This window comes from Podarcis liolepis (genome assembly GCF_965112155.1).
Source record: "Podarcis liolepis genome assembly, chromosome: 8".
Lineage (NCBI taxonomy): Eukaryota > Metazoa > Chordata > Lepidosauria > Squamata > Lacertidae > Podarcis > Podarcis liolepis.
The window spans coordinates 79,028,108-79,055,127 of NC_139560.1; the positions used below are offsets into that span (position 1 = coordinate 79,028,108).

The 27,020-nt window shown below is 44.3% G+C and overlaps 1 protein-coding gene across 2 annotated transcripts; it reads left to right on the forward strand.

The window, feature by feature from the left end:
- ANKS6 (ankyrin repeat and sterile alpha motif domain containing 6) lies at positions 1 to 25,570 on the forward strand. 2 transcript variants are annotated; one of them, XM_083519170.1, is made up of 17 exons: positions 1 to 622; positions 686 to 898; positions 1,828 to 2,324; positions 6,232 to 6,276; positions 6,542 to 6,746; positions 8,478 to 8,584; positions 9,306 to 9,454; positions 10,067 to 10,271; positions 10,687 to 10,736; positions 11,950 to 12,162; positions 13,157 to 13,322; positions 15,748 to 15,917; positions 18,956 to 19,145; positions 20,249 to 20,316; positions 22,328 to 22,444; positions 23,341 to 23,434; positions 24,952 to 25,570. In XM_083519170.1, the coding sequence occupies exons 1-17, from the start codon at positions 543 to 545 to the stop codon at positions 24,999 to 25,001; spliced, it is 2,619 nt and encodes an 872-aa protein (XP_083375296.1). In that variant the 5' UTR covers positions 1 to 542; the 3' UTR covers positions 25,002 to 25,570. The 2 variants fall into 2 exon arrangements, with proteins under 2 accessions (XP_083375296.1, XP_083375295.1); XM_083519169.1 differs by having other exon boundaries at positions 1 to 898.
- Positions 25,571 to 27,020: the final 1,450 nt, after the last annotated feature.

The window sequence follows — 27,020 nt, forward strand, 5'->3', positions numbered from 1 at the left end:
GTAATAATCAATCAATAAATCAATCTGGTGTTGGCTGTGAGAAGGGGGGTGTTTATTGGTTTGCTTTTTTATTATTCTGCATTTTGTGTTCTCGTTTTTTTGTTTTCTGCAGCGGACCGTCCTGAGATCTCCGGATGAAGGGCGGTATACAAAGTTTAATAAATATATTTAAGCAGCAGCAGCACAGCGCTGGCTGTACGAGGGTTCTATTCTTCCTCTCGGGGATGGAAGGCGCTCGGGCGCTATGCCAAACTTAACAAGCAAATTAATGAATAACTAAAACCAGCGTCGGCGTCGGGCTGTGCGAGGCTCCCTTCACCCCGTGGCGAAGCGAAGCCCCAGTCCTCGCCCGGAGGCCTCAGCCCAGCGCCGCCGCCGCCCTGCCTGCCTCGCCTGCCGTCCCTCCCTCTTTCCCTTCCCGGCCGGACTGTGCGGAGAAGACGGCCGCCCTCCCTGCCTCGCTCCTCCGCCTCCTCTGACGAGCGGAGCCGGGGAGCCAAGAGAGGAGGACGCCCGGCGGCGGCGGAGCGCGAGGGCCGCGGATGGGGGAGTGCGGGGTGGCGGCCGGCGCCCAGCTGCTGCTCCGCGCCTGCGACCAAGGCGACTGCGAGGGCGCCCGGCGGCTGCTGCTGGGCCCGCCGGCGGCCTCCGGGGCCGGCGATGAAGCGGCGGCGGAGCCCGGCAGCTGCGCCGCCGCGCCCGGCGGGTCTGGAGCTGCTGCGTCGGGCCTGCCGCCGGGCTCGGTGCCCGTGGACTGCGCCGACGAGGCCGGCAACACGGGGCTGCAGTTCGCGGCGGCCGGCGGCCACGAGGAGCTGGTGGGCTTCCTGCTGCGGAGGGGAGCCTCGGTCCAGAGCCGCAACCACTGCGGCTGGAGCCCGCTCATGCAGGCGGCCAGGTCAGGGCGAGAGCAAAGCCAGGCCGGGGTCTTGGGCAACGTCGGGATGCGAGGGAAGATGCTGGCCGGGTTTCCCGACCCTTGTGAACATAGGTCCCAACTCCCTGGGTGTCCCGCCACCCACAAAATTCTCCAGTGATGGGGCTGGGCACCCCCAGATTTTGGTGCCAGGGCCTTGCACGTTGCATGGCAGGGTCAAACTGGCACTCCTGCTTGGGTGCATCATGTGGGTTAAAAGGATCATAGAACTGTATGGAAGGGGCACGAGGGTCATCTAGTCCAACCCCCTGTTGTCCGCATCCTTCTGTCTCGAAAGATGGCGGAATGCACCTCCAAAAGTGAAATCAAAACTGCTGTGTTCCCAACACCAAGTGACCTCCCTGAGGCGTAAGCCTAGGTAATGTGTATGGAGGTCCTGGATGGGCCAGACAACAGGACCCTCCTCTTGGCCTCGCTGATGCCAAAGGGATGAAGAAAAGCAGAGCAGTACGTTTGGCACCAGCGTGGCTTCAGGAGTTTGCCAGAAGGAGGTGTACAACTCGCCATCCAACCGTCTTAGGGACTCTGATCTGGATTTGTGTAATGTTTAGCACTTAGCCTTTCCTTTTCCAGAATATGTCCCGCAAGGCAGCGGAGGTTTAGGATCAGAGAATCGGAGAATTGCAGAGTTAGAAGGGACCACAAGGGTCACCTTGTCCAACGCCCTGAAAAAATTGTAAGTGCAAACCATAACGAGAGGTTTGCCTCACTTAAGAGGTCAGAAGGAGATTTGAACTGAGCAATTATCTGCTCAAATCCCATTCTCTGACCATGACACCACACTGTTTCTCTGCATTGTTAAGGCAAGAGTGCCTTAAATCCAAACAATGCCGTTTCATCCTACTGGGTATCATAACGTTTTCTATCTCTCGTTTTTTCCCCAATCAAAGGTTTGGACACCTGACGGTGGCTCGCATCTTGCTAGAAAACGGCGCTGACCTTAATGCACAGAACAAACTAGGAGCCAGCGTACTTACAATGGCTTCTAGGGGTGGTCACGTCAGTGTGGTGAAGTTGTTGCTGGAATCGGGCGCTTACGTTGATAATTACGACCACTTGAGTACTAGCTGGGATAACAACAAAGAGGAATTGCCAGCTATCACCCCCCTTATGGCAGCTGTCCAGCACGGACATGAGGCAGTGGTCCATCTTCTGTTGGACTGGGGAGCGGATTGTAATTATACCGTGAAAACGATGGGTTGGACTCCCCTAATGTTGGCGGCTGTTAGTGGAAGAGTGAGCTTGGCTCAGCAGCTTATGAACAAAGGAGCCAATCCTGATCATCTGAACACACTGCATAAAACACCATATGAAATATCTGTTGACTTCAAACATGAAGATATGATGGATTATTTGGCACCTTTAACAACAGTTAGACCTCAAACAGGTATGAGCTGCTTTGCAGTTATGGGTCTCGCCATAGTTATTTTCCTGATTGGGAAACTCCCTGATTACAAAAAAAAGGAAAAATAAGGATGATTTTCTTGGCAGGACTGATGGCTGATAGCAAAGAGGGGGTCTCTTAGGTCTTGTCCTTATGGCCATTTTATGCCCACTAATAATGTCAGGAGAGGGGTGTTTAGCTCTCAAGACATTGAAATGCAAGGGGTAAGCAGTCAGTTCAAATAATAAAGTTGTTTATAAAGAGGAATACTAGCGGTCCAGTTTCTCAGGCTCACAAGAAACCTTGGCTTCTCTTTATGGGACCATCTACTGATCCTGTGTGATACATAATTTGTTATTCCTAATAGAAAACAAACAAGATTCTGGTTGTCAACCTTTTTGTACCAGCTGAATACCTTTGTATTCTCCCTGGACTTTCAGAACTATGTTTCGGTCCTTGGAACAGATTATTGCTGCCAGTTTTTAAATGCTGCTATGCTACTTTTAAAGCAATACATTGACTTGATTGATTCTTAATATTTTAGATGCTTTAATGTTTTAGTTGTTGGAATTTTGTGCAAACTGCCCAGAGGACATTGTTGATTGGATAGCCAGCAAATATTAATTGATTATTTGAATTAATCAATTCATTTGAAGTATGTTTACATGATGTACAATCAACTAGATAGTTATTTTCCTTTTGTAGAAGTGACCACAGTTTTTGTACACAATGTGCTTATTCATGAGGGGGCTTTGTCACTCACTATAATGGAGGGGGCCGTTTTATGATCAGTTGAGTCCCCTTCCTTAAAATATATGATGATGATTTTTCTGGAAAAGGGGAAGCGCCATGTGAGCTTCATAGCTCCCACACTTGCAAGGAATTGCTGGATCAGAGGACTTGGGCACGGAGTTTATTTAAGTCCATAACTGATGGACTTAAATTGTGGCTTTCAACTTCCAGTCTTTGCTTTTATTTCATTTCCCTTTTGTTCTTTTCTGTATTTTAACAACCTGTTTCTTTTCAAAATCCTCATACTCTTTTTTTTTTTTTTGAACCCAACTTATTTCCATGGCAGAAGAACTTGTGAATTTCTTGAATGAACTTTAACGGAGGGCGTAGTAGTGTTACGCCAAGGGAGTAGTTGTCCTGGGACTGCCTCTGTAGGAATGTACATAAGCAGTAAACAAGATATGATTCGATCCAAACCGTGATGTAAGGAAAGAGCAGAGCGTTGCATGCAAAATGTACCAGGTTAAACCTGTGACATTGCCATGTAAGGCTTGAAAAGACATCTGTCTAAAACCCTGGACAGCAACTGTTAGCCAGTGTGACAACACTGAGCAAGATGTGTGTCATTCACCATAGTGCAGCTTCTTGTGTTTCTGACAGCAGAATCTGGACAACAGACTTAAGGTGGAGAAAAACTGTACCAACCTGATTTATGTAGAGTAGCCTTTCCAAAGCTGGTACTCTGCAGATGGTTTAGATTCTAACTCTCATCATCCTTTACAGTTAGCCATGCTGGCTGAGGGGTGTGTGTTGGAGCCCAAAAGATCTGGAGGGCAGTAGTTTGGGAAAGACCGGTGATGTAAATAATCAAATCTTAGCATACAATAATAAGCACCACCCTCCATCTTTTTCTCCTCCCTCCTTCAGAAGGGTACTGATAGCCAATATATTTTTAACCTTTTATTTCTTTTTCTCTTTCAGCTAGCTCTTTCATTCTTTCCATCTCTACAATCAGAATTTCTGCCTTCTTCAATACTGGTATTTCCTCTCCTTTTCTCCTGTCTTTTCCCTGATCCAGCAAGTCTGACGTCTCACGGGCTTCATTAGTACAAAAGATGACTCTCAGGAGTATAGGACCCAAGGTCTACGTGGGCTGCAGGCTTGCTGTGCTGGTTTCTGGTAAGGCTTGTTATGCCTTGGGAAAAGGCACATCACTACTAAATTCAGAGTGTCGCTCTGTACCCTGCCATAGAGCATCCACACCCCTGTGAGTCCTTGTTGGCCTAGACCCACAAATTGCTCTGGGACAGGCTGCATATACGCAAGGCTGCAGTGGTGGGGGAGCTGAGACTGGAGTCAGCCTTACAGCTCCTCCCAAGCCTTCTGTACTTAGTAGAGTTGGGTCAGGATTATAGGAGAAAGGAGCGGGCTAAAATGGGTGCTCAGGCCTCCTGGATCCTCAACACTTGGATGGAGGTGGCCAGAGTATGCCATTCTGCTGGATCCTTCCTCCCCGCTTGCCTGCCTCACAACATACAGCTTGAGGTTGTTTGTACACTCAGGGTGCACTGAATGATCTGGTATAGCCTGGCATGGAGTCTAGAATGTACAAACATACCTGTGCTATTTCCCCTGGCATGTGAAGGGCTGAATCATGTCCTAAGGTTCTGTTGTTGAAGGCTACAAATATCTGTCTGGGGAGACAGTGAGCCTTTGTGGATGGGGTCAAACTATTGGAAGGTTACAGTGCCTGCTGTGGCTGTAAAGGTCGATGCAGGAGAGACATGTTTTGTTGCAGCTGGGGCAGATGAAGGCGTCCGGTTGTGCTGCTGCAGATGCGCCATGGCGTTTCTTCCCTCTGTGCTCCTCCCAGCAATCATTCCTCCACCAGTCACTACTATAGATGCACGACCTGACTGCCTGTCTCCAGGCACTGTGGTTGTCTGCAAGGGATTGATGGCAGGGTTGATGCTGCTACTAGTCACTGAGGCAGGAGTGTGCTGGGAATGTGGATTTGGGAGAGTGCATCTTTGTTTGAGACTCTGTCCTGCCATGGGATGCCTAAAATCTTGTGGAAGGCATTGAATTTTCACTCCTAGCGGGTGTAAGTTGCCTATGACTTCCTTCCATAATGCAGCGTGCTCAGCATGCAAATCTGGTAGACCTTCATCTTGGTATTGGACGTTAGCATCCCATTCTCCCATACCCTTTTGGAGAGAGGCAAGCCATTGCTGTAGCTGCAATGCCAATAATACGCAGCTATCACTATTTGATAGCTGCACATTGTTAATTTTCTTGTTCTTGTGACTTTTCACCTTCTGTTTTGGGAAATGGTACCCCAGTGCTCCTTTGGGTCAAATGAAAATCACTACAGCTTTTCACACAGCAAACAATCACAGCCCCAAGAGACCAGGGGCGAGAGGAGGGTAATGGTACCTCAACAAACCTTCTCGCTTCAGAGATGAGCAGCATCACAGGACACAATCCCAAGTATTTCTTCATTAATTTGGGTTGTTGTTTTTTAACCATTTATAAATCAAAACACAAATTTTGAAGTCAAACGATTTACAGTGGTACCTCAGGTTTAGTATTTAATTTGTTCCGGAGGTCTGTACTTAACCTGAAACTGTTCTTAACCTGAAGTACCACTTTAGCTAATGGGGCCTCCTCCTGCTGCCGCGCCGCCGGAGCACAATTTCTGTTCCTATCCTGAAGCAAAGTTCTTAACCCAGTGGCGTAGCGTGGGGGGTGCAGGGGGGGCTGGCCGCACCGGGCGCAACATCTGGGGGGGCGCTCGCACTTGCAGCTCTCTGCCCCTACCTGGCTCACTCACTCTCTCTCACTGCAGTGCTGGCTGTGCAAATCTGATCCGAGCCGCCAGGTCGCCACCCACTGTGGAGGGGGGGTGCCAGGCGTGCGGTGCAGGTTAGGGGGCGCAAATCCATGGGTTAGGGGGCGGAAATTACTTGCCTTGCCCTGGGTGCTGACAACCCACGCTACGCCACTGTCTTAACCTGAAGCTATTTCTGGGTTAGCAGAGTCTATAACCTGAAGCGTATGTAATCTGAAGCGTATGTAACCCGAGGTACCACTGTCCTTAAAACACATCACGTTATTTGCTGTTGTAGCATCCACTGCAGTTGTTCTATAAACTTTATACTTTTCTCCCCACCCCCAGATAAACAGAAGAGGCAGCCAGATATCTTCCATGCCTTGAAAATGGGTAAGGTCCTTAAAAATACTCTAACACATCTGATGTATTCCTGGGTGTAGTAACTAGAGGCATTCTAGTAGGAAAGAGCCCAAAGGTTTGGCTATTTCAAATGACCACTCATATTGCTGTAGCTCAGTGGACCTCTTTCAGGTGCACGAAGCAGCTTAGTTCAGTCTCACCCATACAGTTAGAATTAATCCCTTCGGCACTTAAAAAATAAACCTTTTAACTTCCTGAGCTCTTCCTTTGTTAACCATGTTCACCATCTCCACAGGGAATTTTCAGCTGGTTAAAGAGATTACAGACGAAGACCCTGCACAAGCCAACGTAATTAACGATGATGGTGCTTCTCCACTGATGATTGCAGCTGTGACTGGACAGTTGCCTCTTGTACAGCTGCTTGTTTCAAGAAGCGTGGATATTGACAAGCAAGATACTATCCATGGCTGGACAGCACTTATGCAGGCCACATATCATGGGTAAATATCCTTCTCTCACCCCTGCCCCTCCCAGTGTGGAGTATGATAAGTCTTGTTACCACTGCCAAGGAGGTGTATTTGCGTTCTGGTTTTTTATTTCCTGCCCATGTTTAGGTCTAATATTACAGCCCCTGAAAATGACTAGGAGTAGGTGGGCCAAGGACTGGGGGTGTTTTCCTGTCCCACCTATCTATGGCCGTGCATTGGACATAACATAATTATTACATTTGAAAGCATGTAGGCAGGAACTGTAAGGTTGTGATGGCATGGGGAATGAAGGTTAGCCAGCCATCCATCCCTTCCTCATCCCTTCCACCCAATGGATATATTTTCTTTCTCTGTCTGCCTCCACTGAACAGCCCTTTTAACATTTTGGACTTTTACTAACCCCACCTATCATTCTTATGCAGGGAGCAGAGTGTTAGGGCATCTGCTTGTGGGGTGAATAACAGGGCCTCAAACCAGTTTCTCCCCCCAAAACAAACAATGCTTTTGCTTAAAGTTTTAGTAAGATAGCATGTTACTAGTTTTAGACAAAATGGTTTTAGGAAGAGAAAATATTATTACTGTTTAGGTAGTCACACATAAGCGCAAATCAATTTAACCAACAGTTAATTGTAGACACTTTCCCTAGCAAAGCCAACATTTATCAGTTTGCATCATTCCTGACCATTGGTCATGCTACCTGAGCCTGATGGGCATTGGAGTCCAACAATTTTGGGAGGGCTATAGATGTCCCATCTCTGGTTTAGGCCATGTCAAGGTGCATTGCCTAAAACCAAAAATTCATCACTCTGTTCAGTCTTCTTTACTCAATCTGTTCTTTTCTGCTAGCAACCCTAATCTTACTTTTGAGATACAGTGGTGCCCCACAAGACGAATGTCTCGCAAGACGGAAAACTCGCTAGACGAAAGAGTTTTCCGTTTTGGATGTGCTTCGCAAAACGAATTTCCTATGGGCTTGCTTCGCAAGACAACAATGTCTTGCGAGTTCCTGCTGGTTCCCCCCCCTTCCCCCCCTTTTTCTAAGCCACTAAGCCGCTGATCAGCTGATCAGCAGATAAGCCGCTAAAAACCGCTAATAGCGCTAATCCGCTAATCCGTCAATGGGCTTGCTTCGCAAGACGAAAAAACCGCTAGACGAAGAGAATCACAGAACGGATTCTTTTCGTCTTGCGAGGCACCACTGTAAATATTTTTAAAGGAATGGATTGGGGTGAAATCATGGAGGGTCACTAACTTATGCCAATATTAGGAGTTCTTCACTCTCTTCTCTCTTATCCTCGTATAAGCAATCAGGTACATAGTACCAGGGTTGTTACCTCCAGAAGATGGAACTCACAGTGATCTGTGGGTGATGCCAGAAAGTTAACAAGAGCTGTTGTCGGAAAACTGCAGGTGTAGATAAGGGTTCTTGTCTCAACCAAACAGTATAGGTACTAGGACAACAAATCTGGTCCCGAGACAGCAATGTTTGGATACTGAGTGTGTTGCAAAAGTACCTAAAATCTTGATGACAACTCTTGAGCTGAATTGCAAACCGATCAGGGCTAGATTAGTTGGTAAGTAGTGGGCCATATAAGGTGGCCTTAGCACAAGAAACAGTTGTTAATAGAACACAGGCAAATGTTTAAGAGAAATTAGAGGGAAGAGGCAGGCAGGCAATTCTCAGATCTTTCTAGTACCCTCTTCTAATATGTACATGTAACTTTCCTTCTTTTTTCTTTGAAGAAATAAAGAAGTTGTTAAGTATTTATTAAATCAAGGAGCTGATGTCAACCTGCGTGCCAAAAATGGATATACAGCCTTTGACCTGATAATGCTGCTGAACGATCCAGGTACTTCTTTTTCTAGTGGGGTAGCCTTCTTGAAGTCTTGCAGCAAAAACAACAGAGAGTCTTTTGGGTAGAGTACTTCCCATAAGATACCGTATTTTTCGCCCAATAGGACGCACCGGTCCATAGGACGCACCTAGATTGGGGGGGGGGGAAATAAAGGGGAAAAAATTATTTTCCCCCCCCAGGAGTGGGGCTGGGGCGGGGAAGCCCGAGCTTCCCCCTCCCCCAGCCCCCAGAACGGGACCCAGAGCAATGCCGAAGCTGCGTGCAGCTTTGGCATCGCTCTGGGAGCTTGCAGGGCTGGAGGAGGGGGAAGCCCTCCGCCAGCCTTCTAACCAAGTCTAACCGAGTTTGCGGGGCTGGCGACGGGGAGGAGCAGGCTTCTCCCCCCCGCCAGCCTTCTAACCAAGTTGGGGGACAGCGGGAAAGGCACGCTGCGCCTCCTGCTGTCCCCCGAGCTTGTGGGGCTGGCAGTGGGGCTCTGCTGAAGCCTGGAGAGGAGAGGGGTCGGTGTGCACCGACCCCTCTCGCTCTCCAGGCTTCAGGAAAAGCCTGCATTCGCCCCATAGGACGCACACACATTTCCCCTTCATTTTTGGAGGGGAAAAAGTGCGTCCTATAGGGCGAAAAATACGGTAAGAACCTGATTTTTTGCTGATGCACTTGTGGCGTAAATAATTCTTTCCAGGAAACTTGTGTGTGATTATTTTTTTTTTTTCAGATGCAGAACTCGTGCGGTTGCTAGCCTCAGCCTGCATGCAAGTTGATAAAGAAAAGAGCAAGCAGAACAACAAATCAGCTGTGACTTCTTCAAGAAATAAGCAAACTGTAGATATCCCAGTGTTGCCTGATGACAAGGGAGGACTGAGGGTATGCAGATTTTGTTTATTTCAGTAAGGCATTGTTTTCAGCTGGGAGAATCTAGCAGCTGCCTTACTTTTGCCCATTGTGGAAATTTGTTCGATGAGAAATCTGTTGACCTACTCTCTGCTACACGGTAGCACCACCACTGAGTGTAGCCAAAGATCAGGTCTCACAAAGTGCCAGTTGGGTTCCACTGGCTCCTATAAAGTTGCAACTCTGGTGAAACTCCTCATCCTGAACAATTTGTTAACATGTAGATGAAACCACCCTAGAACTGATGACTATCACAAGTGCTTCCTGAACAATGTTCTGCTGCCATACCATTGTGGTTATTCATTGTTCTTGGCTCCTAGGGAAAGTCTCCTCTTCTTCTTCATGAGCACTAGTCCAAGGAAGGGACTCTGCAACAAACTCTTGCATTAGAGTTACACAGCAGGAAAAAGGGATGTGGATATGTCTAGACCTTTTGGAGTTTTGTTTTGTTTTTAATTTTTAAAAATCAGCACCAATAAATTCCAGGTCATTTAGCGCATTATTTATCAGTGTTTAAAATATATCATTATGCATAATTATTTGTCTTTTAAAAAAACACCCGTATCATTATCTTTTATTATCTAGTCATGGTGGAACAGGATGTCCAATAGATTTCGCAAGCTGAAGTTGACCCAAACTTTAAATCATGGATTCTCCATCAATCCAGCTGTACCTTTTCCAGAAGAGTCAGCATCACCATTTGATTGCACAATGAAGGCCACGTTACCAAGTGATAACAGTGTAAATTATGATGCCATTACAGCTTGGGCAACAAAGAGCAAGGCTAATGGTAAAGATTATTCAACATTCTTTTCAAACAGATGTGAAGTTGTCCAAAACTAAGGGAAGGTTTTGGAAACTTTTTAAGGGATGTTTTTGCGAAAGCCTGTTAAAAAGATCTTTTTTGTTTGGTGTCGAGAGACAGGGGTTGAACGTGTATATTGACTATTAAGCTATCACACTGCCCCAGTTAATTTGTAATGGACAACATGGTTTCTCACTGTGTGAATGAACTGCAAACAGAGATGCATTCTCCTTTTTCACATCCACAAGTGGCAGATTAGAAGCTTTTCATTTCCAGCTAACTATACTGTAGTTCAAATACTTCCAAATGCTGGCTTATTCAGAAATGCTAAACTTTGCATGGTTTAGTCATTAGATTCAAAATAGCATTGTTTATATGTGAGGCTTTCCCCCTTATTCAGGTATAGGAAGCACAAAGGGAGGAAAGGATGACGAATTGCTGACAACAGTGGTAAGTCAGAGTATTGCTGGTGCACCAAGTGCTTGGTGTATTTTCTAGCAACTTTTGCCCTAAAACAGATTTGAACCAAAAGGAATCAAGAATGTCTTTCTCTCTGCTATTATTAACAAATACTTTATTGTCAGATACGTTATATAGACCTTGCCCCAAAAAGAAGCCACAGCGCTGATCAGTATTCTCTGAGTATTTTCATTTTTGTTTATTTAACAAAATGTACATCAGAAGGTCGGTGGTTCGAATCCCCGTGACGGGGTGAGCTCCCATTGCTCGGTCCCTACTCCTGCCAACCTAGCAGTTCGAAAGCACGTCAAAGTACAAGTAGATAAATAGGTTCCACTCTGGCGGGAAGGTAAACGGCGTTTCTGTGCACTGCTCTGGTTTGCCAGAAGCGGCTTAGTCATGCTGGCCACATGACCCGGAAGCTGTACGCTGGCTACCTCGGCCAATAAAGCGAGATGAGCACCGCAACCCCAGAGTTGGCCACGACTGGACCTAATGGTCAGGGGTCCCTTTATCCTTTACCTTTATATACCGCTTACTAGAGCAAAAGGCCTCTAGGCAGTTTGCAATAAAGAGTCGAAAACAGTCATTTAAAATACCAATAAGAAAAAACATTACAGACAAGTCACATAAACATGAATATATAAAATGAAATCTTTAATGAACAAGACATGCTTATTAAAACCATGTATCAAGATTACATGTTAAAGTTACACAGCTGGGTGGGCTTCCCAGAAGGGAAAAAAAACCCAGTAGGTGCCGAAAAATGTACAATGAAGGCACCTGTCTGATTCAACGGGCATTAAATTCCAAAATGGAGGTCCTGCCACCTTAATGGATTGGTAAAAGTGATAAAATGGTGTTCAGTTTCATTGGTTCAGTGTTTATGTTGCTGGGTCTACTTAAGTTGATTAATACCTATGTTTATGAGCAGCATCTATAGCTAAGAATGCAATCCTATGCCTGCCTGCTCAGAAGTCAGTTCAGTGGAATTTACTTCCAGGTAAATGGGATGTTGTGTAGGGGATTGCAGCCTAAATTCTAATTTATTGGATGTAAATGCTTGATTTAAAGTTTATTTCCTCTCTATTTTTGTTGTAAACAAAAGTACACAGAATTGCCTTCTTTGTGATTGCCTTATTTTTCTTGCTATTTAAAAAAATCCCTGCTTTCTTTATTCCTCCACCCCACACCTCCGGCTTAGCTAAGAAGTGGGGCTCCATTTACAAGGCTACCTAACGACAAACTGAAAGCTGTCATTCCACCTTTCTTGCCCCCATCAAGTTTTGAGCTGTGGAATTCTGACAGGACGCAACCAAGCAAGGATGGTAGCAGAGAGCAGACAAGGCTTGGCCTTCCACACCGAGCGACCAGTCCTGACAATAATGGCGGCGGAAGTTCCGACAAAGGAAGAGAAGTAAAATAATACCTTACCTGGTTTCATTTAATCATAAAGAGTTGTTCAAACACATTGTTTTTTTCTCCTTTAAACCAGAGGGCCTGTTGATGTTTTGTAGTGTGCTTGAGATTTTTAAAAACAAAATGCTTTTCTTCTGCTTAATTAAATGTAGGGACAGATAGGTAGCCGTGTTGGTCTGCCATAGTCAAAATAAAAAATTCCTTCCAGTAGCACCTTAAAGACCAACTAAGTTAGTTCTTGGTATGAGCTTTCGTGTGCATGCACACTTCTTCAGATACACTGAAACAGAAGTTGCCAGATCCTTCTATATAGTGAGAAGGTGGGGAGGGGTATTACTCAGAAGGGTGGTGGGTATGGGTGATTGGCAGATAGCTGAGATGACATAAATCTGACATCAAGAATCACAAAACAGAGAAACCAGTAGGAGAACACTTCAATCTCCCAGGACATTCTATACAAGATCTCAAAGTAGCTGTTTTACTACAAAGGAATTTCAGAAATAGACTGGAAAGAGAAGCTGCTGAATTGCAACTCATTACCAAACTTAAAACCATGGAGAGACCTGGTATGAACAAAGACATTGGATTCTTATCTCATTATACATGACTAAGCCATTTTTCACCTTCTCACCCCTTGCCTTTTCCTGTAAGACCTATTGCAGTCGTTAAGAGTCGTCAACAGGCTCATCTCAGCTATCTGCCAATCTCCCATTCCCACCACCCTTCTGAGTAATACCCCTCCCCACCTTCTCACTATATAGAAGGATCTGGCAACTTCTGTTTCAGTGTATCTGAAGAAGTGTGCATGCACACGAAAGCTCATACCAAGAACTAACTTAGTTGGTCTTTAAGGTGCTACTGGAAGGAATTTTTTTAATGTAGGGATTTAGGCTTGCCCGAATGTACATGGAAGTGAAATAGAGTGGGTAATTCTATTTTTCAAATATTAGTGAACAGCTTTAGTTAAAGCTGCATCTCATTTCTTTTTCTAGGCATCCTTAAGTAGAGGTACTAGACCCATTAAACTATCAGCCTTTGCAAGAAGACCTCCTACTCCCTCCACCTCAAGCAACTTCAACCATTCCCCCCACTCTTCTGGTGGATCTAACAGCATAGCCGGAGTAAGCAGACATGGGGGAGAAATGCATAATAAATCAGGTGCTTATATTATATATTTGATTGTTATCTCTTTGCCTGACAAGTTTTTGTTCAAAGCCTGTAAATGAGCATGAAATTATTGTGCACTTATTTTGTCATGCCCATAAACAGACCCATCATTATCTAGGTGGATGAGTACTACTACTAATAATAATTTATTATTTATACCCCGCCCATCTGGCTGGGCTTCCCCAGCCACTCTGGGCGGCTTCCAAAAAAATATTAAAATACTGTAATACATCAAACATTAAAAGCTTCCCTAAACAGGGCTGCCTTCAGATGTCTTCTAAAAGTCTGGTAGTTGTTGTTCTCTTTGACATCTGGTGGGAGGGCGTTCCACAGGGCGGGTGCCACTACCGAGAAGGCCCTCTGCCTGGTTCCCTGTAACTTGGCTTCTCGCAGTGAGGGAATCGCCAAAAGGCCCTTGATACTGGACATGGTAGAGTTTCTTTGTATTTAAGAACTTCAGAATAAGTAGAAGGCCAGCTAGTAAAGCTTTACCCAGAACCTCACCTGCTGAAACTCATACTTGTAAAACTTTTCGTTAGACAAAGCTTTACTTGCCAGCTTTGTGCTTGTTTAAAGGTGCACCCCCCCACACCAAAACAGCTGTGCAACGTCATTCTGATCAGGCAGGACTTGAAGACTAAGGAAAGCTGAGAAGTCTCAAATATAATTGCAGAAGGGTGTGGAAGATGGCAAGGGAACATTATGAGTATTGAGGCTTCCTAGATCATTACACTGCAGCAACTTTTTCCACCTTCTTCATTCCTGATCGCTTTTGCCCAAAGCTCTCCCATCTTCTGTGATGTAAAACATAAGCGCTGTTTGCTTCAACAGGTAGGTGGGTGAGGAAGGTGGATGATGGGATCTGGGCCGAGGAAGGGTCAGAACAAGAAAAGCTGTGGTGGCTTCCTTTCCACAGCTGTCAAGCTGTTAATGAGTGATGGTGTTTCTACTAGAATGCTGTCTGTGAGCCCTAACTGCAGAACACGCCTTCAAGGTCTGAACTTGGTCAGAAACTGCAAAAAAACTAAAGGAGGCCAGTGAATCAGGGAGTAGTGATAGCACTGTGAATGTGCTGTACGTATGTACACCACATGCTTGTTGAATAAAGTTATTCAGTTAACTTGAACACAGCATTTCAAAAATTACATGTATCAGGCTCTTATTAGCCCCAGTGCCTCTGTCCTTCTCATCCTCAAAGTAATTTGATATTTATTTTCTGGTTGTTGTTTTTTAAGAGCTCACTCTTTAGCAAACTAAGGTTCTTAGTGCTAACAAGATTGTAGCCAAAACAGTTGCTGAGAAACAGGATAGGGGTAACAGCAAGATTTGTAAAAGTACATTTTATAAACAAACAAACAAACACTCCCTAAATACCCCAGTGAAGACTGAGCATGCTCAGAGCATGCACATGTTGACTATTAGTGGAAAGGATGGAATGGCCTGATGAAGGAAAGTATTGGTGGTTGACTGGCTGGATACCCCGAACCACCTAGTAGGAATACATTCTCATCTTCTGTTGCAGGTCCCTCTTATATTGCCTAATCTCACGTCTCCAAAGCTCTGCATGTCTGCATTCTTTTCAAATCCCATGCACAGAATCACGCAAATGTGATGACATCAATAGATTCTCATTAGCTTTATGAAACAAGCTGTCAGGCTGTTTACAGGAGCTAGCCAGATGGCAATAGTAAAAATAAAAAAGCACTGATTTAAACTGTTGAATGCCCTAGGATGACTTTGAGAGGTGATCGTTGCACAGAAACGTAAAGGGTGAATAACTTTTACATGGTATTTTATTCAGTACGCATTATGAACGGTCTCAGACTAACAGTGAAATCCTAACCGCGCTTACTCAGAAGTAAGTCTTTTCAAATTCAACAAGGCCTCTGTTCTCAACATGGATGACTCAGAAGGCCTCTTGCCTTCTTGTCCTCGCAATAACATGATGTGTCTTTTCTGATATATTGTGAACAAGCTAGTGTGGTGTTGTGGCTAGAGTGTTGGACTTGGAAGACTGGGGTTTAAATCCCCATTCACTGACTGACCAGTCATTGGCTCTCAGCCTCATCTTCCATTCCTGCTCTGCTCCACCACTGCCTCCTCTGCCCCCCACATGGCTTGTCATTTCACAGGAAAGCCCCTCTTGGTTGCATCACCCTGCCACTCACTGACCTCACTGCCTGCCTGTCTCCTATGCTTCCTTCACATTGCACAGTTCATCATCAGCATGACGACAGACTAGAACAAATACAGTATAGAGAGAAAACCTCTTCTTCTTTTTAACGACACTTCCTTTGTAAACAGATGCTTTTAATGTTGCTTGAAAATGTTGAAATGGGATTGTTCTCAGTCTAGAATAATAAAATTGCTGTTACATTCTTGACTTATGTAAGATTGGGGTTTGTGTTTTCGTTAGGTGGCAGTGCCGATAGTGTTTTGTCTCAGATTGCTGCTCAGAGGAAGAAAGCTGCTGGTATTCCTGAACATAAACCAAGCCAACAGCAACTGCCAATAGGCCCAGCTCCTTCACCCTGCCCTCCTGACGTGGAAAGTGCACAGACCATTGGCAATGGACACATTTTAAAGGTTTTTGAGTCTTTTAAATTTCTCGTAGCTTAGAGCTGAAGTAGTGAAGCATGCTTGATTTGCAGACTTCCCGTCTCAGTCACACGGCATATATGTACCGTATTTTTCGCCCTATAGGACGCACTTTTTCCCCTCCAAAAATGAAGGGGAAATCTGGGTGCGTCCTATGGGGCGAATGCAGGCTTTCGCTGAAGCTTGGAGAGCGAGAGGGGTCAGTGCGCACCGACCCCTCTCGCTCTCCAGGCTTCAGGAAGACACCCGCAGCCTAGGCAGCCCTGCGGGTGTTCCCACAGGGCTGTCTAGGCTGCGGATAGCAGCCTGCTTCCTGGAGCACCGGGCGCGCTGAAAGCAGAGCTCCCGGCACTTCGGGAACACATCCGCAGCCTAGGCAGCCCTGCGGGAGGTCCCACAGGGATGTCTAGGCTGCGGATAGCAGCCTGCTTCCCGGAGCGCCGGGCGCCCTGAAAGCAGAGCGCCTGGCGCTTCGGGAACACATCTGCAGCATGGGGAGCCCTGCAGGAGTTCCCCGCAGGGCTCCCCACGCTGCGGATAGCAGCCTGCTACCTGGCGGGCGGGGCGCCCTGAAGCAGAGCGCCCCGCACGCTGGGCAGACGTCCGCAGTGTGGGGAGCCCTGCAGGAGTTCCCCACAAGCTCCCCACGCTGCGGATAGCAGCCTGCCACCCGGCGGGTGCGGCGCCCTGAAGCAGAGCGCCCCTCGCGCTGGGCAGACATCAGCCAGCCCCACAAGCTCGGGGGACAGCAGGGAGGCACAGCGCCGCCATCCCGCTGTTCCTCGACCTTGTTCGGTTTCCCCGACCTGCTTTTGGGGGAATTTCCCCCCCCTTTATTTCCCCCCCCAAAAACTAGGTGCGTCCTATGGGACGGAGCGTCCTATGGGACGAAAAATACGGTATATTGCTACGATTACTGAAGTCTTTTGGCCTGTAGACATAAAGCTAATATCTGTTTGTGAGAATGTCCTCAAAATGAATATAGGGAAGAAGGAACAAATAACATCTGAGTTTTAGCATTTTAAGCAAATTGATTATGCCAACGGTTCATCAGGATGCAAACTAAGGATGCAATCCAGGACACAGCGATATCAGCTGGATTGTGACCTGGGTTCATCAACACAACTAGTGGAACACCCTTGGAAGGGCTGCCAGTTATCCAGTTACTAAGAGTCAAACTAAACGTGAAGGATACCTGAAGGAGTGTCTTCACCCCCATCCTACTGCCCGGACACTGAGGTCTAGTGCCGAGGGCCTTCTGGTGGTTCCCCTGCTGCGAAAAGCCAAGTTACAGGGAACCAGGTAGAGGGCCTTCTTGGTAGTGGCACCCGCCCTGTGGAACGCCCTCCCACCAGATGTCAAAGAGAAAAACAACTACCAGACTTTTAGAAGACATCTGAAGGCAGCCCTGTTTAGGGAAGCTTCTAATGTTTAACAGACTGTTGTATTTTAATATTTTGTTGGAAGCTGCCCAGAGTTGCTGGGGAAACCCAGCCAGATGGGCGGGGTATAAATAATAAATTATTAGAATAATAATAATAATAATAATAATAATTTACCCAAAGTGGCTACAAGAAGCTGTAGAAGAATGGGGACAGGGATGTTGCGGTTTTCCCCCCTATGGGCTATTTGTCCTACCAAAATCAGTTTTTGAGACCACTTCATGCCCAGCAGAAAAAAGATACAAGTCCTCACCATGGAGATGAATTTCTTAGGCAAGAGTAGCAAGCATGTTCTGAGGCTTATACTGAAAAGTGAAGCACCATTCTGAATTTGGCCCATCTGAACACCCCTCCAGATAACATTTAGGCATACTTAGCCACTTTTGTTGGATCCAGATTAAATTGTGTTTAAAGTAGACCCTTTGAAATTAATTAGGACATGATTAATCATGTAAGTCATGATTAACTTTAAGTCCCATTGATTTCAGTTAGCCTATTCTAAGCCTTACCCAACAGCAGTAAGCAATGATCTGGACTGGAAGTAGGGAAATTCATGATGTGATGATGTCATAAAAGGGCAGAGTGCTTAGATGTTACTAGAAGAAGGGGGTATCTCAACATGGGAAATCCACTGTTATTTCAAGGTCAAGTATAGATCTAAAGCTACCCTCTCAGGCAGCTGATTTACTGGTAAAAAGTTTAGACCGGTCAAAAGCTTTCCAATGTTAGAAATGGGGTGTTTTCCATTTGTAAATGCATTGGATTCACTGAATTCAATTTGGCCAACTCCTTGAGATCCTTAGAGTAATTTATATGGGCGTTTCTGGCACTAGTCCAGAAAGTAAACTGTGTGGGTCATTAGAGGGAAGTGGCAAGATGCTTGCGAGACAACATACATGCATGTTGTGGAACATAACCTCTGCTTTAAAGCACACACAGCTTTTTCTGTGAAAGGTTATAACCAGATGTCTTCATATTCCAACCGTGTGAATCACCCCAATACGCCGTCGGTAAGGCCAATTGCCAAATATATTTTTGTCAGGAGGAACATTTTAATTACCACGGAGTCTGCTTATGTAAGGAGATAAAAATACCCAAGTAAACATGTGCTAAAGTCCTTGTACTTCATGTGAACATTAAAATAAAACAGAGAAACATTCCTGCTACCAAAGCCTACCACTGATATTTTATTGTGCTTTTAATACAGTGGTACCTCGGGTTAAGTACTTAATTCGTTCTGGAGGTCTGTACTTAACCTGAAACTGTTCTTAACCTGAAGCACCACTTTAGCTAATGGGGCCTCCTGCTGCTGCTGCGCCGCCAAAGCACAATTTCTGTTCTCATCCTGAAGCAAAGTTCTTAACCTGAAGCACTATTTATGGGTTAGCAGAGTGTGTAACCTGAAGTGTATGTAACTTGAAGCGTATGTAACCCGAGGTGCCACTGTATTCTGTTAGAAGCCACCCAGAGTGACTGGGGGGGGGGGCGGCTAGACGGAGGGGGTATAAGTAATGAATTATTATTATTATTATTATTATTAACCACATGATTATTTATTCTTCTGTTCATTGTTAACAAAAACAGAAGTTGGATGTGAACAAAAAGCCTCCATCTGAAAATTCGTCTACTTCTAAAAGCACATCCCCAACTCTTACGCCATCACCGTCACCATCGGCATCCCCCAAGGTTCAAAGTGCAGAGTCCTCCCTCTCCTCTTCTCACAGGCAAGGGAAAAGTAGCGGTGGCTCCAGCAGTGGAACTCTCACAGATGAAGGTAAGCAGTCCCCGGCTGCAGCGTCAGCAGGATCTCGCTGGACTGTACTACTTAGAATGTGAATTGTGCAGTTGGATGTCCTCCTGCGTCGAAAACGCTCTGCAAATAGAAACCAGCACGTATGGGGCAAGGAACTGCTGCAGCAGAAGGGTTGTCACAGAAACGTGCAAGTTTTCAGTATATAGGAGCTGGTTTTGTAAAATACTGTTTTGCTTTCAAACATCCTGAAGTAAGTAGGTAGGACTTTCCCATCCAGCAAAAGGAAGAGAGAGGGGAAGACAGCTATGCAGTAATTGCTGTGTGGTTATCTCCTACTCATCTATCCTTTATGTTATGTACTGAGTTGAATAAGATCCAAAATGCAGCAGTCTGATTGGTCCTAGAACAATAGGATTCAGAATGCAGCAGTCTGATGGTCCTAGAACAGTAGGATCCAGAATGCAGCAGTCCGATTGGTCCACAGGAGCCACCCAATCCAGCTCCAGGTGGAAATGAATCCGCAACCTGATTGGCCTACAGGAGAATCCCGGAATTTGCCAATCACGTGGGGCCCATTGTGTAAATAATGTATATAAAGCAGACATTCTGGGGGAACTTCCATTCCTCCTCACCGCTATGAGCTGAATAAAGAGCATGAAATCCACTCTCGACTCCGAGTATATTTCACTTTACCTCTCAGGAAGCCTAGTTTAGCTCTGAAAGAACTGGGGCAGTGCTGCTACAGACTTGGAGAACAATCACCCTCCCTGGCTCTTAGCTGTGACACCCTACTGCCTTTCCCAAAAGTGTTAGTACTTGGAGCAGGCCCCAGTAATTTCAGGGGTAAACTAAAATCTTCAGACTGGCCTTTCTTCTATAAATACTCTGTTTATGTGTATGTATGAGAAAGGGCAATCACAAGACCTATTATGCTCTGCATTGCATAGAAGGTTTTGCATGGCTGAATATTTTCAGGGTTACAGGAAAAGTTCAGTGACAAATCGCTGTTCAGACTACTTAATATGATCTTTGCATCTGCATGATTAGTTTGAAATATCGATAAAGATATGTATTCTCTGCCCTTTCTCAAAATGATTAAAATTATTTCCTTTTTTTATTTAAAGATGAACTCACAGGCATCCTTAAAAAACTCTCACTGGAGAAGTATCAGCCTATTTTTGAAGAGCAGGAGGTAAAGTTTTGTATTTTTATTTGTTCTTTTCCTTAACGCTTTCTGTGAGGCTGGCTGAAACTTTTAAATCATGAAGAATCATTAGGCCATGGAGGCCAATAAGGAAATTTATTTATAGAATTATGATCTCAGATTTTTATTATCTGGCTTTTCAGAAACAGTGTTCTTAAAAGGGAACACAGAGCAGCCACCAACAATGCAAGGCTGTATTTTTGAATATTTATTTGTTAAGAATACTCATATCTTCCTTATAGCCCAGAGAAGCTTTTAAGGCAGCTTAGAAGAGATTCTCAAAATGGAATCACACTCAAATTTGGTATAAGAACAAAAATTACATCATGACCGTATGAAACCAGGATTATTCAGGCTCTGCTCTTAGTTTCATTGATTAGGGCTTATCATTTTAGGGAGTGGAAACTTAATTTTTGCAAATTTCTTCAGTAAGGGAGCTTTAAAATATGTTTTTCAGTGTGAGGAATTCAAATCTGCTATTATTTTTGTGATTGGACAACTAGGCCTCCTGAGAGGTAAAGGACAATACTATCATTGGCAGTCTCCATATTCCACAGCTTCAACAGCAAAAGCAAACCACCCAGTATTTCTGGTCCAGCTATCTTTGGTTACGCTCCATTTTCACCACATAGCAGAGGGAAGTGGCTTTTCAAAACTTACATAAAGAATTACACCCATTTGCTTGAGTGACTTCTATTGACTGTAAGTGATATTTCATGAGCATAAAGGAGGAAAATATAATATATATATTCTGGGTCGGTGCCCCCAATATGAAAGTGCAAAAGCTTTGGGCATAAGTTGCTTTCTGCCTTTGAGCTCAGATAGAATAACAATTTAGTGTTTATTTAAGCATATTCCACTGCTGTGTAAACCTTTTAGAATTACTCAGAAATACAGTTGTGTTTTGCTATTTTGCCTGCTGCTACAGTTGTGATATCTTTTCATGCAAATCCTGAAAGCTAGTCTCAAGTAGAACCTGTTCTCTAACTGTTTTAGTGATCCACAGACATGCAACTGCATTTAAACATTCAATCAATATAACTTTTTGATGTATGTTCCTAGTTTTTAAGTGTCTGGTTACAAATGGCAGAAACGTATTGACCGTAGGGACTTAGAAAGCTGCGTTATATTGAGTCAGACCATTGGTCTATCTGGTTTATTGTTGTCTGCACTGACAGATAGTCGTGCTCCAACAGAGTCCTGCCCTAGTCTTACATGGAGATGTTGGACATTCACCCAGGTCTCTCCAAGCAAAGCCTGTCACTGAGCTATGGCCCTTTCCCCATATATTTCACCTTGCATATGTCTGAGCAAGCTTGGGACTCCTACAAGTTGGTGCATACACTAGTGGCCAAAATTGTGGAAACCTTTTGGGGAAAGTGTATTTCCAAAGTTTGATGGCTCATAACACCTGCTTGGCTACATTGTAGGAAAGCTACTGCATATCAACCTAAGCAAGTTGTGCTTTCTTTTTCTGGTTATTTGGCTATAACTTTTGATAGAATACAGATAATTGAACCAACTTTGTTGCATTACATTCTTCATTAAATTATCTTTCCATTGATATATAATTTTATGGTGTTACTAAAAAAAGAAAAGGTTTCCACAATTTTGGCCACTAGTGTAGATAATAATAGTGCTTTAGGGTGTTTAAAGTATTTCACATACATTATCTCCATGACCCTTATAATATCTCTGTAACCGGGGTATTAACTCTGGCTGAGGCCGAGAATGACTTCCATGAAGTCACCTATGTAATGAATAGCAGAGACAAGTTTTGATCCAGAGACTTCCTTTGCTATTTTGCTAGGTCTTCAGACTAGCACTTCACACAGTGCTAAAATTAGTAGCAGCAGTTCCTCAGACTGTTAAGGGGACTTAGGTCTTGCTGGAGCCAAAATGGAGGGGAGAGTGTAAAATGCTCTCTCTGCCTCTTAGCTCAGTGTCTCCTTCATAAATTAGAAGAGAGAAAATGCATTTACGGATTTCTGTTTCGCAGGTGGATATGGAGGCTTTTCTCACCCTCACGGATGGTGATTTGAAGGAACTGGGAATTAAAACTGATGGTTCTCGACAACAAATTCTGGCGGCTATTTCCGAGCTGAATGCAGGAAAGGTATTTCAGAATATATTTTACTTTCAAAGTGTTGTTTTTCTCTGCTTTTAAGAATTTGATTTTTCAACATCTGATAGAGAGTGCTCAGAGAAGATGATCTTGGCTTCAGGACTGCATAACTCCTTTGCTTTCACACCAAAGAGTTTTGCCCTAGTGGGCTGGCTCAGGGACTTTACAGTTCTTCTGACTCCAGCCTTCATTGCCAACAATTTGTATATTACTGGGGTTAGTTTGCCATATTGGAAATCCAGATTTGAAGCTTCTGCAATGTTTCAAGGCTCATTACTGTGTGGGCAGGGCCAGTTACAGAAGTCCTTGCCACCCAGTCATTACTCTCAGTTCCTGCTGAGCAACAAGTGTATGGAAAGTGTTCTCTCCAGGTCAACAGTTTGCCCTATTAACATGATTCTGCCACTGCAGAACAAGATTGTTGTTGTTTAGATTTTTCCTCCCAAAGGAGAACCGGGCAGCAAACACCAAAGCAATACAAAACATTTGAAAGCAGTTAATTATCCCTGCAGGTAAATTATTGAAGGTTGTCTAAAACAGCATCTTTCAGCCATCAAGTGCATGGATGAGTATGAATGCTTTAAAATTCTGCCAAAATGTTACTATAGAGGGTAGCAGATGCATCACAGTATAATATATAATCAGTGGGCTGTGTTTAGCTTGCTGGGTCACAAGGTTGTACAGTCCCAAACCAGAGTACCTTGTGCCGGAAGCAGACTGGAGCAAACAAAGTTATTTCATTGACACCATTACCAGCAAACATGAACGCCTTTCCTGGCATGCGTTCCTAAAGAACCAAGCTGAAGTTTCTCTTACTAATGATTGCATTGGTAGATTTAAACATGGACTATGCATTTGGTTCTTGCTCTAACTATGGTTTTCAACAGGGCCGAGAAAGAAAAATTTTACAGGAGACCATACACAACTTTCACTCTTCCTTTGAAAGCAGTGTTAGCAACACTAGCCCTGGAAAACCTCAGTGTAAGTATAGGATCGTGGTTTATTTATCTGCTATATATTTCGGAAAGTTGTTTGCCTGTTTGCTCTGCATTTGGACACCTCTTATGATATCATAACCAAATTTTGCATGATGGTTCTTGAGATGAAGGAACAGTTTTCTTCTATGTTTGGGTTCAATTAGACACCATTTTGAATCAAAATGGTGGACTGAACTTTTCAAAACTGGTTTCAAAACTGCAGATTATTATTATTTTGTTTCTTACAATTCCTGATCAACACTGGGGATGAAGCTGATAGTTACTAATAAAACAGTATTTGAGAGACCTGACTCCTGGCCCTCTTGAAACTGAATCTAGAGCTGAAGATGGGTTTAAATTTGAAATCCAGAACACAAATTTGAAATCCAGAACACATCTTTATCCAGAACACATAGGTCAAATTTCATGCCAATAGCTCATTTTCAAAGGAAATTGTGCTTTGAGTTGATTTTTACATATTTGCTAGTCTCCTTGAAAACAGGTGTGATCATGGTGGGGTTTGTCTTTGAAAGACAGCCCCGTATGTGCAAACTGTCTTCCATCTGATAACTCACTCTTCAAAGGAGATATTACATAGCATTATATCTTATATATTTCCTGTCTCCCTTGCAAATAGGGGGAATTTCTGTAATTGGATAGGGGACCAGGTGTTGAGATTTCGGCATTGCAGGAGGTTGAACTAGATGACACTTAGGGTCCCTTCCAGCTCTACAATTCTGTGATTGAAATTGAATGAATTAAAAACCAGAAAACATCATGGACAGATAAATTCTTATCAAGGGAGAGTTCAATGGCTTGGTTAATCCCGCCCCCAATGGTGATCTTTAAGGGGAATAAGAAAAAAAATCATTTCAAAAAAAATTATAACTAGGAAATACTATTGATATATGGAGATACAGTACGATCACATCTTACGTGACAGTTCACTTCCAAGGCTTCCACATATACATGAAAACCCATATACTCAAACCTTCCCTTTGGAACCATCCCCATGCCAGCATCCCTAACATTTCAGATCTGGTGTACTAAGTGCTGTTTTGGGGCTGGCTGAGCAGTTCAACGAAGTCTCGATGCCCCTCTGGCTCATGTGATCCAGAACGGTCTCGGGGCTTGCTCAGCTGAACAGTTTAAGGAAGCCCCGTGCCCCTCTGGCATGTGTGAGTCAGAGCGGTATGGGGACTTGCTCAGTAGGGCTGGGAAATGTATCTCGGCTGCTTGTTCCTCCACTATGGAAGAAGCAGCTGAGATACATTCCAGACATACCAGCATATTGCAGTATTTAGCTGCTGATATATCACAATGTTGAAAACCAGGTATCGCCCATCCTTAATGGCCAAACGTATAGAGAACAGACAGGTGGACAGACAAACCACTTTCCAAAATATATTTGTAAATATTTGTTTTAAATCTAGCACTTCGCGCATAGATACTTTATGCATATCTAGCAGCTTCTGCATTTTAAAACAAAACAATTAACGATGAATTCCTTTCTGTTTGCAGCACCTGGTTGCTGGGTGAGGCCACAAGAACCTTCTCCTACTAAGAGGTAGTTTTTGAACCAAGGTGTCCCACTACCTCGCCACAGTGCCCTGAAGAAAAAGTATCATGTGTACCTGGTACAGCAACATCTTTTCACAGAATGCACAGGAAGGATTGTTTGTTAACAACTTAAAAAACCCTTCATTCTGCTAAGCAGCTGTTCCCAAAGCCAAAACTACACATTAGGTAGTTTGATACTTTGAAGGCCGTGAAAGACTTTCAAAAGTGAACTGTAATGCAAGAACATGTATGGGTCATTTCACAGAAGTGCAAGAATGAGAATCTGAACCAAACCCCTGTGGCTTCAGCAAAAAAAAAAAAAAAAAAAAGTGTGTTGAGGAAGGACACAACGAAGTAACTTCAACTCACTGGAGTCTGCCATAGTCACCTGAGACTTGACTGTGCATATTGTGATAATGCAGGCATCTAAATTTAAAAGAAACTGCAAGTGTTTTGTAAGGAGTCAAGTGCACTGACGTGTGCCCAAGGCGTGTTTTTGTGAAGCACCAAACACAATTTGTATTGATGAACATTCAAATAAGATTTTTTTTCCTAACTAAAGAAAACTTACGATTTGTAACCAGCCTTTTGCATTCATGCTTGGGAAGTTGGTGTTTGAGGGTGCTGGGCGTGCGTACACATTATTCACAACTTCCAACACATCTGTTGTAGACAAAGTCTAGGGACAAATGCATCATGAAATCGAAATGCTGCTCTAAGCTCCTTGGAGAAAAGGTGTGATGATGATGGTGGTGATAGTGCTGTGTGCTTACTGAAGTTTACGTACCAAAATACTGTACATAAGTGAACACACCATTTCCCCCCCTGCCAGTAGGAGGCCCATTGAAGCCCAAGGGGGTGGGGGAGATCATCTGCCACATTTTAAAAAAATAGTTCTTACCTTTTAAACTTAGGTTAGTGTGTATAGGGCTGCAGCTTATCTTATTTCTATTCAGAAGAAGACAGGAGTGCCTGGCGTGCTCTGGTCCATGGGGTCACGAAGAGTCGGACACGACTAAACAACAACAACATTCAGAAGAAAGGCCCATTGAGTTTAGTAGGACTTACAGTGGTACCTCGGGATGCGAACAGGATCCGTTCCGGAGCCTCCTTCGCATCCTGAACGGAACGTAAAATGCGTCTGTGCGGGTCACGTTCTGCCGTTTCTGCGCATGCGCGTGACGTCATTTTGAGCGTCTGCGCATGCACGAGCAGCGAAACCCGGAAGTAACACGCTCCGTTACTTCCGGGTTGTTGCAGAGCGCAACCCGAAAGCGCTCAACCTGAAGCACATTCAACTCGAGGTATGACTGTACTTCCAGGTGAGTGTATATAGGATTATATACCCACTGATTCATTGAGTAGACATGCAGTGTTAGATGCTGTTCTAGAGGCAAATATGGAATCTTGCCCACAGGGGTTGAGAGAAATTACTAGTCTATACATGACAGTAGGTAGAAACTGGCAGTGGCAGGCAGAAGACAGAAAGTATAGTTTGTAAAGCTAGCATACCTGGAAAGAACATGATTGTAGACTCTGCAGTTTAAGCAAGCAACAGCTCTACTTGAGTTGGACCTATTTCCATGTAAATATGCTTAGGACTAAAACCCAAGACCAGGGCTCAGTAAATTGACTGGGAGGGAACCTTAGAGACTGCAACATTGCTGGAGATAGCAGGTGTGAATCTGGCCAGTTCTTTGAATGAAAGCTGCATGAAACAGAAGAATATATCTTGAAGAAGATTACAGCCAAATATCCATGGTTGGAAAGGATTTGGGAGCAAAAGTCTTGGCCAGGTTGACAGCATTGATGGGAGGAATACGTAATTAATTTTGATTTGGGTATACCTTGCAACTACTGACATTACTTTGTTTTAAGACCACATTCAGCATCATGTAGGTAGCTGTTACTTGCTTCCTGTTATTTGAATAGACAGTGTCTATTTCTCACCCATCTCCCAAAATAAAACATCATGTTGACAAGTGGAAGGGATACATACTTCACATAAAAATACATTATATGCTAAAGAG

What these genes read in the sequence shown, in the direction of transcription:
- ANKS6 (XM_083519169.1), top strand. Translation starts at nt 543, where the DNA reads ATGGGGGAGTGCGGGGTGGCGGCCGGCGCCCAGCTGCTGCTCCGCGCC. An exon ending in AACAAAGAGCAAGGCTAATG is followed by an intron (nt 10,272 to 10,686) that starts GTAAAGATTATT and finishes CCCCTTATTCAG; the next exon opens with GTATAGGAAGCACAAAGGGA. An exon ending in ACGAATTGCTGACAACAGTG is followed by an intron (nt 10,737 to 11,949) that starts GTAAGTCAGAGT and finishes CCTCCGGCTTAG; the next exon opens with CTAAGAAGTGGGGCTCCATT.